This window comes from Oreochromis niloticus, linkage group LG13 (genome assembly GCF_001858045.2).
Source record: "Oreochromis niloticus isolate F11D_XX linkage group LG13, O_niloticus_UMD_NMBU, whole genome shotgun sequence".
NCBI lineage: Eukaryota > Metazoa > Chordata > Actinopteri > Cichliformes > Cichlidae > Oreochromis > Oreochromis niloticus.
In genome coordinates, this window is record NC_031978.2 from 3,136,623 (window position 1) to 3,148,379 (window position 11,757).

Here is an 11,757-nt window from a genome sequence, read left to right on the forward strand (position 1 = left end):
CACGTGTCCTGGTGATAGTCTCCTGTTTATTGCAGGTGCTGTTCAATATAATGTAATGTCGACACAAAATCGTGCACAAAATAAATAAATGCAGTTTGTTTCCTGAGCGCAGAGCTGCTGTTTCCCTCAGAGTGACTGATCTGGGTTAAAAATGACAAACAGAGTTTAAAAGGAGGCGAGATGGACACTGAGAAAACTACACAGCACTTTATCAGTGGCTGATATCCAGTCACCAGCTTTAGCAAACACCAGACTTAATTAACTTAGGTCAACGTCGGGTGACGTTTACGTCACTGTTTTATTTGTTTCTTAGAAAATAATTTTGACTCAGATTAAAGTCAAGTTTTATAACTGTACAGTTTTACTTAACTTCAGTGTCTTACTGCAGAATACATGCTAGACTGAAACATTCGCTTTTCTTTATTATCTGCTGTTCATATGTGCGGGATTTTTTTTAACCATGAATTTTGAAATAAAACTAACATGAAAAATCTTTTTTATACAAGGAGAAAAGAGAAAGCACAATCCACCAGGAGGAGAAGCGTCTGAACAAGCATGCTGTTTGTGGATACTGAAAGACTCCAGCCTGTCTAGAAATAATTACATTATCTATTTTTTTTAATATTTATTCAACTGTATTCTAAGCACAATTATCTGTTAGAAGTTTTTGGGTTTACTAAATTAAGAAAAACTTCAGATTACCGTATTTTCCCCACTATAAGGCGCACTTAAAATCCTTTAATTTTCTCCAAAAAAAAATTATGAATTCTGGTTGAATTCTCACTGACTACAAACCGATTTTATGTGATTTTATGTGTCAAAAATCTGCCAAAAACTGTTTTAGTACAACTTTGGTAAGCTACAAATCTGAGCATTACGGCTACCGTAGTCACGAGCTTCGCAGAGTAATCTGGGTCCAAAACGCCGTCCTTTAAGGTCCCAAAGTCATATAAACGCTGCGGCATCACTGAGAGTTATAAACTGTCTAATTTATTTCATCTGTAATAAAATGATCAGCATTGCTGCTTTACGGTGTAACAATTAAGTTTAACATCCAGGCATCCATGAAAACAGAATTTATTCAATTTAATGGAGTTAGAAGTTAGCAGGAAGTTAGCTCACTAGTTTCCACCTAAACATGATACAGCATGTTCTGACTGAGATTTCTAAAAAAAAAAAAGTACATCTCATTTATCACTTCCAAAATGACTGAAGACAGAAAACTAAGCAGTGACGTTTGTAGGGTTACGGAAGTTGAACTAGCTGGTATATGATGATTTGCTACATGATCACTAGTGGCACAACTATGTTAGCATAACATAAACACAGTGAAGCTGGAGAATGAATGCTAACTTTTTTTCAGGAGAATTACGGAGATAATCCATCCACAATACAAGGTTAGTCATTAATATAGTGCAACCACACGGGAATAGAGCAGTAGCAAGAGAATTCAGCATCAATGAATCAATGGTACAGAAGTGGAGGAAGCAAGAAGAATGAGTTGAGTAAAGTTTGACTTATTGACTGTTTTGTTTTGCTTAATGAGCCTTATTATTTGGTGCACCTTATGGTCCGAAAAATACGGAAACATCTGATTTGCGTGGGTTTTTCGTTTTTTTGGGGGGGTTCAATAAGCAGATGTTTCATTCATGTCACATGTAACTGTAAAATGCTTGTTAGAAACTATGAAACACATCATGCAGACTTCTGGATGTTAGAAGACAACTAATAATGCTCATGAATAAGACTAAAGGCAAGAAAGTCTCCTTTATAACTAAACATGTTAACAGCACTTCCAGATTTGTATCATAGTTTTAATATAGCACATGTATTTCAGTAAGAGCTCATATATTTCAGTATCATGATTTACAGTTCTTATCAGTTTGTCCTTGTAAAGTCCACAACAAGCATGACACAGGAAATAAACACCCGATAAATATTATCTCAGTAAATGAAGTTGGTGTTCAGCCTCTGAGAGGTGACAGTCAGCGGGGGTTATGCAAGTTGTGTGTGTTAAGTGAACAAGAGCTTGACCTCTTGCAAGGCAAGCGGGTCTGTCACACCCTTTACTGAGATACTGGGCTGGGCAGATGTCTCCGAAATCATCAAAGATTTTGGCAAATAGGCTCTATCTTGGCAAACTGACCAGATATCTGAAGATGAAACCACAAATATCCAAAGTGTACTTGGTGACACACAAACAGGGCTTTTCATAATGTATAGTTTAGTTTAGTTAAATTCCACATGTCCGTTGTTGTGTTGGGAAAATGCTCACCGAAAGCATAACCACATGAAAATGTTAATTAAGTATTCAATAGCGCATTTAAGTAATTTGTTTAATTTTAGCACGCCTGGCCCTCCATACTCACTGAGACTCACACTAAGACATGTAAATTTCCAACTGCAACTCGGGATAAACAGACATGGAGACATGACAGAAAGGGTAGTGTCAGAGTGAATTGTTAAATGTTTGTCATTTTTATGCTTACCATCCATTTCTATATTGTTTAACTGTGGGATGAAAGGAATTTCACAGTCCCCCTCCCCAGATTCTCGAGGTTCTGGGTGAGGGGCTATAGTGTTTTATTGCAGATACATCCTATCTGGAAGATCTGCTTCTTTTGATGTAAGCTTCCTGCGTTTACGACCCTTTGGTCAGCAGGAGGTAACACACACCCACGCACTTACAAAACCACAGGCAAGGTACTCTTTGTGTGTATGTGTACATCATATGTTAATGACCCTATGCATATTCAAGTAACCTCAATAAAAGGAGTGCTATGGGGAACCTGGCTGAGAGTCTGACGGAGGTCAAGTGGGTGGAACGACACTTGGCTCCAGGCAGGCCTCCCTCATGCATGAGTAACACAAAGAACTTTGCCTACTTCGTGTCTTGCTTGCTGTGTAATTACATTGCCTTTAACATTCCAGCGAATAGGTTTAAGCTACAAACCTATCAGGTAGAAAAAGGGACGAAACACAGAGAGACACTAACAAAAACTGAGTTCAAGATTAACTCATGTGGAAAATACAGAACTAGAACACAAGTTATCTCAAATTTCCAAAGAAAAAGAACAAATAACACGTCCATAACAAGCTCAAAAACTGTTTTAAAGATACAGGTCCATGACAAAAATCCATTATGTTCAACTTAAAACAAATTCTATAGAAGCTTCAGTTCTCACAATTACATATATAAAATGTTTAGTATTATAAAACAGTAAGAAAACAATGGATGTCTTTCAGCACCTGGCTCTACTAAGCACATGTGGGCATAAGCCTTTGTAAAATACCACATGGACCTTATCCCGCAAGCTCGCAGCAATGATATCTGTGATGGTGTCTGTGCAAGAAAAAAAACACTTAATTTTGTATGAAACACAATCTAACTACAGGGGACATCTGATCTTTATTTCTAATGTTACTTGTGTCTTTGGGAATTCTAATCCTCAACTCTCTTGGTTTTAATCACATAACACGGTCACCAAAGACACTTAAAGAGTTATACTACATGTGTATTCCTGCAAGTTATGTCTGTATTTCTCACCGATCTTAAGGCATGCATACAATTGAGTTATGCAGTTTTCTATTCAAAGACTTCATGTTATCACATCCTCTTATTGGGACTGGGGCTCCTGGTGCAGTATTTTGACAGTTCAGAGCCTCCACTGCATTAACATTGTTATTTTTTCAATTCCTAATTTATGGAAATATGCCTACTTTTTCCCCTAATACAATAGGTACCAAAGACAGCATGTCTAACAGGAAGCATTTTGAAATGGAAAACTAAAAACACATTTACAAGAGACAGTTTGTTCATTAATTACTGATTTTGTTTTTATTAGTTAACCCTATTTATTTGGATTAACTGGATTAAACGGGCAATACTAATAAAAGGCAAAAAACAAAACATAAAAGAAAAACAAAAACAAAGAGAAACAAAGACAAATAAAACAAAAAAGAGAAACAAAGACAAAACAAAAAAAAACAAAAACAAAACCCAACAATCAAATGATCCCCTGTGAGCAAGCACTTTGGCGACAGTGGGGAGGAAAAACTCCCTTGTAGCAGGAAGAAACCTCCGGCAGAACCAGGCTCATCTAGGGGCAGCCATCTGCCAGGACTGGTTGGGTTTTGTTTAACTGTAATTTGGATAAAGTGCCAGTTTAATATTATTTTTGAGATCCATGCTGAAATAAGGCCCCTGGAGTAAAGCCAGTTCAACACCATAAAGTCAGACTTCACACAGTGGACTCACATGCTAACCTTCTTGTATGAAGTTTAAAATTTAAACCATCTTGACCAAACTGACAATCCGGTGCTTTCTGTGTCTGAGCTTTCAAAGTTTGAGCTTGTTGAGTCTGTGAAATCGCTGAGTTCTGTTTTTTGAGCGTCTCGTTGTCTGCATACATTCTCTTTTTTCGCTCTCATTGCTGCGACTTTCTCTTGCAGAGCCTTTTCCTTTCTCATTTTCTCTTTTAGTTTATCCACTTCTTTTTGCAGGACCTTGTTGAGCTCAGTAATGCTCTTTTTTTCCATTTTCAGGGAATTGTACTCAAGGTTAAAAACTCTTTCCCCTTGGAGGTTTTTCCGGAGCTCTGCAATTTCAGCTTGGAGAGCAGGAGTTGAAATCGCGAGGCTGTCGATCTCTGCTCTAAGTTCACTATTCTGCTGACGCAAAGCCTGTTCCTTAACCAGCTTTGACCGCAGCCCCTCAAGCTCTTTCTGCAGAGTGGTACCTTGGCTGGTAAGAGACTTTTTCTCTGCTTTCAGAGCCTTATAATTTGCCTTAATAGCCTTTCGACTGTCTATTTCTCCATTCAGTCTTTCAATTTCTGTAGTTATCTCGTTATTTTCTTTCTTTAAGACTTCTACCTGTTCCTTTAGTATGTTATATTTTTCCCTCCAGTCTTCTTCGGTAAACACCTGTTTGGAGACATCAGCACGCCTTTTAAAAAGACTTTTTTTGTGCCCCTGGAGGGCTTTTTCTTCCTTTTCTAGTTTTCTTAAAGCTTTTCTCATTTCTACACGATCATTTAGCTCACTTATTTGAGCTTTTAATTCCTTGTTTTCTTTTTTCAGTTGGCTCATTTGTACCAGTTTTTCTCCATTTTCAGAGAACAGTTTCCTGACATCACGGTTATTTTTGTAAGTTTCTTTGAGGGATGATCTGGCCTGTAGAACGTCTGTCTGCATCTTCTCGATGTCTTTCGTCAACTTCTGATTTTCCCTTTTAACAGCAACATGTTGTTGTTTTTCAGACTCGTAGACCTGAACCAAATCACTTATTTGTTCGCGTTCCTCCTTCAGTCTCTGGATTTGCTGTTGCAGTGCACTGTTTTGTGCCTTCATCTCTTCTGTATATTTTTTTAGCGCCTCACAGTTCTTCTCTAAGGCGGCTTTATTTCTAACTGATGCCTGCAGATCTTGAAATTCCTTCTTGAGGGCCACATGCTCTTGTGTGACAATTTCATTTTCTTCTTTAATGGTAACATAAACATCTGGCCCGCTGTTGTCTTTGACTGTTTCCTGAGACGCTTCAACAGCTTTTCTGTTCTTCCTTCTTATTTCAGCATTAGATATATGATTTTGGGCTACGTCCAAGAGTTTGCTTATTTCCTTTTGAAGAGAAACACATTTTGCTCTTGCATTCACTTCCTCCGCCCTCATTATGAAATATTTGTCCTCCATATAATCAGGACTGTGGAGCTCAGTGCTGACCTCGTAAATTCGGAGTTCTGCAGCATATAGCTGTTCTTTAATGGCTTCGATCCTGCAATACATGGTCTTGTACTGGGTTTGTTTTTCGGTAGCCATTTCTCTCTCTTTTTTTTTTTTGAACAAATCAGTAAAATATTCAAAGTTGTTTTAAACAAGAAAATACACTTCCAACTCTTTTTGCACGGTTGAGGAGCGTTTTGGAACAGGTTCACTGAATAACTCACGCATGTAGTAAACTGTATGGGCTTTGTTGACATGGGTTTGTCCTATTTATGGGTTTTGGTGTCCTTTGATCCTTTGATCTCTGGATGGAATTGACAAACTCCCCTGTGACATCACACTCATGATGACATGACATAAACCAATGTTTCCTGGCTTTTGGAGCCAGAGCACATATTTCACATCCAAAAGATCACACGGCACACCACCAAACAAAAATGTCACAAAAAGCATATTGATAGTTTTGCTCTACGCACCAGGCATAGCAGAATTGGCTCCATTTGTCCCCAGTATACCTTTTTTGCTTTCTTTTGACCACTACTCACGCTAGAGCCCTTATCTGGGTCGCAATTTTCTCCAGGACCCAGGTCAGATTGACCACTTTTTGAATATTTACCTATTGCTATTTGTGGTATTTAAAAGCTCAAGGCAAAACACAGGATGACTGACCTGAAACAATAAGAAGAATAATTCCAAAACAGTCACAGGTACAAAGTAAGGAGAGACATCCTAATGCAGAGCACTAAGTGAGTATTTGTTTGCAATACTCTCAGAATAAGAAAGTGGTTTAAAGAATTGGACCGCTATTATTAAAGTGTGTGGACACTTCTTGACAGATTTGCTGCATGTTTGAATTTCTTTATTAATATATCATCATAAAATGCCAGTTAGGCATACTCTGCCTACTTAAAACAAGGTGTCAGATGTTTTCAGTCTCCCGTTTCCTTCTAAGGAACTTTACTTTGCGACATCTACTCTGTCAAGAAGGGAGATGAACACACAGTAACAGTGATATTTGTCTCTCTCTCTACAGGATAAAAGTATTTATAACGTTCTGCATGTTAATAACACGTTAAGGACAAGGAATAAGAAACCATTCACAAGCTTTGTCATATTTGTAAAATGTATTAAATAGGAAAATACAATAAAGAATAAGAAATACTTTCTCTCAAAAGTTTGGGAATTAAAGCTTTATTGTTGGCCCAACACTAATTTCCTTTCTGATCTGATACCAAATAAAACTCAAGCTGATATGGACGATGCTGACCCGATACAGATTGTACAAAAACTTAATGTGTTTTGGAAATTTAAAGTTAGCAGTAGTGTATTTCAAATGATACCTTTCATGTTTCATTATGAAGAATTATTATACAAAAAATAAAAAACCTGAAAAGTCAATACCTACATTTGAAAACATTCGATTAACAATTGCTCAAAACAAATGTGACTGACTGAAAATAATAATACAGCTGAGACACATTTTATAGCTGCATAAAGGTTTATAGATGTAAGATTTATACATGTTATTTTTTGTTTTATGTATGAAATATGTTTGAGCTGTATTTTTATTTCTTGAAGCCTACAATGGCTGTTTTACTGCAAGTACACTGTTTATTTTAATGATACGTAGCCTATATGATCCACTTTAACTGCTCTGCTCTACAACCTTAGCTGACTAAATCTAGGCCAACTGAACTGATGTGAGGTGATCTCAGGGAGCACACGTATTACTTCAAGCTAAACTCATAAAGCTTTTTATTGTAGCATGTATTTAATTCTTTATATTCATTAATTTGAACGAATGGGTTTAAATGATGCGGGGAAATTGCCATTTTTTAGACATAAACACAAAAACCTAAGCCTAGATGTACGTCACTTTATAAAATTCAGCTGCAGTGCTACACGTCGCCAGCAGCTCCACATTTTCTCTCTCTGTACCCGGATAGCATAGCTGGACTGGCCATCGGGCATACCGGGTAATTTTTCGTTTTTATGGGCCGATGGTTTGTTTTTTTCCGTAACGGTATAAACACTGAAAGGTGGTGGATTGGCCAGATGCTGGGAGATGTGTAAAAATAACTCAATTGCTGTTTGGTGGTGGCTATTGTGGAGCTTCCACAGACTCAGTAACATTAGCAAGTGGTGGAGGCCAGCAGATGCAACACACTGGTGGAAAGGCAGGAGGAGCAGAGACCTGAGGCGGTGAACTGAACTTCAGGTAAGAAGTTATGACCTGCAGTCTATCTGGGTCAGATATAAACCAAGTTTAGGTGGAGTTTATTTTCGTTATGCTGACTTTTTACAGTCAGTTACAATAACTGGTACTGCTTAGCTAGCATGAAAGAGTTTATATACCGCTGGGCGGGTGCTATGATGTTATTGATGTTGAACTTGTTTTGTCTTATTTTATTTATAAGGTTAGTTATTAGAGTTTCCAACCGTCCCATAAAAAACAGAATGGTCTCGTATTCAGAGAAAATATTGCGCGTTTCGTACTGAGGTGAAAAGGAACACAGTTTGTCCCGTACTTCAGCTACAATGAAAAAGACACAAAGCTGGAGTTATCCTGTGTCTTTGCTGCACAGCTGCCTCTTCTTCTCTCATTCTCTCCCCCTCCCTCTCCTGTTTCTACTTCAATCATGAAACTGATCAATGATCAGCTGATCAGCTTTTCTCTTGTTTATTTATCGCCCACTTTGCGAAACTTTGAAACCAGCGGATGTCGCGCTAAACAACAGCAGCACGTTTAAGCTTGATCAACTGTTGCTAGAATTTATTTAATATTAATTTCTAGTATCAGTTGGTGTTTGCTGGAGCCACAGCTGTAAAAGCTGCTGGTCATGATGTTGGTTTGGTTATCTGGTGAGAGGGAAACATGCAGATGAAACCAGGAGATGTCCTTACTGAATCATCAGAGCTGAACAGGTGATGGAGAAACAGGTTTACCTTTTAGGTGACATGAATGAGTTGAAGGGAAGTTATGAACTGTTTCTGAGAGACAAATAACACCAGGATCCTTTTCTATGTAGCTGACAGCTGGTAACTGTGCAGGGGGGTCTAGCAAAGTTTTGCCAGGGGCCCAGGTAGGGCATTAACAGAGAAAGGGGGCACAAAGAAATACTTTTCTTTCTTATTCTCGTTTAAAATGTCTCACTTTTAACAAATAATTATCTGAATCTTACAACAAACGTTTTCATCTGATGTAAAATGTATAGAAATCCATTATTGTACATAGTAATTTTTTTAGGGTCCCATCATAATTTCTTCAGAAGTAGCTAAGTACTGTATATGATGCCAGTATTTTCCCACATTTTCTTGATACTGTACCAGTACTGTGTGTAAAATGCCATCAAAAAGTCAATTAAGCTTTCTTTCTCACCTGTCTTTCTGTCTCCTCTCACTTTTTAAAGGTTGCCATGTTAGAAAAAAATATTTTGCCCTGTCATGCTGTTTATTGATGTGGTAAATGAATGGTTTATGAAAATATATCTAAATCTGTCATCAGTAATCAGTAATGATCATGTCTCACCTCTAGTCTTCTCTGTCTTAATTTCAGGTTTTCACCATGTGTTGTAGATAGTTCAGGAGGTTAACTCGACCAAGCAGTATACTTTTGGGTACTGTTTATAATACCAGAATAGGGAGGATGGTGTAGGTTTAAGTGTATTAGACTGATACATATTTACCAACAAGACAGTGTACATCACTGTGACAACAGCGTTTGTTTTCATTCAAAGGCTTTATGGTTTTTCCTATAATACCTGGTGGGCCGGTCTCTAGTCAAAATGCCCGGGCCGATTTTTTGTCCCAGTCCAGCCCTGCCGGATAGTGTCTGCCTGCAACAGCAAAGGACTCTGCGAGTGATGTTTGTTTCATCCTAGCAGCACCTGTCTCTCACCTCCTCTTCAGTTCGCCTCATCATGAACTCATCATCATATTCTGTGTTATGATTTACTTTTTGTTTGCGTCTGACAAGGTTTGGGGCCTCGCCACATGTGTCACAAACTGCATCATGGCTGTTTGTGGAACTGAAATAGCCCCACACATGACTCCACTTACAATCAGCCATTATTGTCAAATAAGTGAGTGAGCACACGTGAGTCAAGCACAAGAGTAGATCTTCTGCCCTCGTGGATCCCAGCGAAATTTTGATTTCTTTGTGTGTGTTTTGGTTAATAAAGTTTGTAGGAAAAAACTGAAGTTTCTGTGAATTCAGTTTTCTCACAACCTTTACTGTTATATCAGTGACAGAAAAGATTTTGTTAAAAAAAAAATGAGAAAAAAACCCAAACATCACACCACAACATCCTACAGTGGTAAGTGTTCAGTTTAAAATGATTGTGAATGAACACATTTCAGAGGAGGTGTTGGACCAAGAGCTTAAATTGGACATGAAATACTACATGTATAAAGCCTAATTTACACTATGGAGCACTGCTCTCAAAAACTAACATGGATTTAACACTCTCTCTCTCTTTCACACAGTCCTCATTTCTCGTGTGCTTTACAACCCTGAATATTACAGGCAGGGAACACCCTGCGACGTCACACTCTGGACTGGCACACGATGGCAGAAGAGTTCTAAAACATGTAAACACTTATTTATTAAACAACACAGTATTAAATGTGTCAGATTTTGACAGCAGGGCTCCGCGGCATAAATGATTTTCATGTCCACTTTAAAAGGAGACGTGCTAAAAGCCAGACTCATATGATCAGCGGCATATGAATCGCAGCTCCGTCGTTGCTCTGACCTGGTATGAGCGCGAGCGTCCGTCACGCGTGGCCGGAGAAAAACCGAGGGCTAAAATACTCCGTCCGCTGTGAAACCAGTGGCTTCGTTAAATAGTAGCGGTCACATCCTTCGGGTGACGTTCACTATTTTATTTGCTCCTAAGAAAATCAGTTTGGCTCAGATTAAAGTTTCGGTGCATAGTTTTACAGTAGGTGGATATTGAAAGACTCCAGCCTGTCCAGAGATGATTATTCTATTCTAAGCTCAGCTTTCTATTAGAATTTTTGGAGTTAATTAAAATTAGAAAAAAAAAAATCAAATTCACATCTGATTTGTGTTCTTTTGTTTTTGGTTTTGTTCAAGCAGATGTCGGTGTTTCGATCATGTTTTGTTGAACTGTAAAATGCTTGTTAGAAACTATGAAACACATCGTGCAGACTTCTGGGTGTTAGAAGACAATCAATTATGTTCATGAATAAGACTAAAGGCAAGAAGGTCTCCTTTATAACTAAACATGTTAATAGTCCCACTAGAGTTTATAATATATATAGCACGTGTATTTCAGTAATATATTTCAGTGCAGTGGTGTGCAGTTCTTACCAGTTTGTCGTTCGAACGTCAACACGAGTCGAGATTTCCGAGGACACCGCTCACGTTGGCGTTAGCTCTGATACTCCCTAACTTAAGTTATCCAAGTCAGATAATTCTTTTGTATTGAAAACGTAAACACTCGCCGGGAGTTACCGCAGTGTCAGCTGTTTAATTCACAGCAGCGTGTGCAGTAACCATGGTAACCACGGACACTGAGCGGAGGGATCGATGCAGGTCAGACTTTGGGAAATATCCCTCATGTCTCTGAAACTAAAAAACGGTCGTTCATCAGCTGTGCTGATAGTTTTCCAGCAGGACGACAGACTGGGAGAAGAAAAACTCAAACTGTCGGAGCAGGTTTGATCGTTCAGGTTTAAAATCAGCTGGAAGCTCCAGCGGCCCTGTTCAGGGGGAATATGTTTTATATGTGCACCGTGTGAAGCCTGCTGTACTAAAATCACTGAATGAAGAGTAAACAGTGCGTTGTCGTGGGAACATGCGTGTATTTATTAAATGTATAAATGTTATGATACTTGATTCTAATCTGCTGCTGAGTCTCTTACGCTGATGGAAACGCAACAAACACAGAGCAAGAACACCTGTTCAACCAATCACATTCATTCCACTTTGTGACAAACTGAAGTGCTCATCTGTCATCATCGGGGTTTTTTTTTCTTCAGTTTAAGTGCCCGTGTGAAGAAATATTTAGG

General features: G+C 38.4%; 2 protein-coding genes across 2 annotated transcripts in view; both read right to left on the reverse strand.

Annotated features, from left to right (window-relative positions):
• The window catches only part of LOC106097166 (uncharacterized), a 48,229-nt gene extending 36,472 nt beyond the window's left edge, over positions 1–11,757 (reverse strand). The window contains exon 1 of the transcript XR_002064377.2: positions 11,057–11,757. The gene's annotated coding sequence lies outside the window, so the exon portion shown is untranslated. The remainder of the gene's footprint in view (positions 1–11,056) is intronic.
• On the reverse strand, positions 4,007–5,945 carry LOC102077776 (protein Daple-like). The gene has a single exon (XM_005464671.4). It carries the CDS (start codon positions 5,815–5,817, stop codon positions 4,282–4,284), a length of 1,536 nt encoding a protein of 511 aa, XP_005464728.2. The 5' UTR covers positions 5,818–5,945; the 3' UTR covers positions 4,007–4,281.

Coding starts and splice junctions, on each gene's coding strand:
- LOC102077776 (XM_005464671.4), bottom strand. CDS start 5,817: ATGGCTACCGAAAAACAAACCCAGTACAAGACCATGTATTGCAGGATC.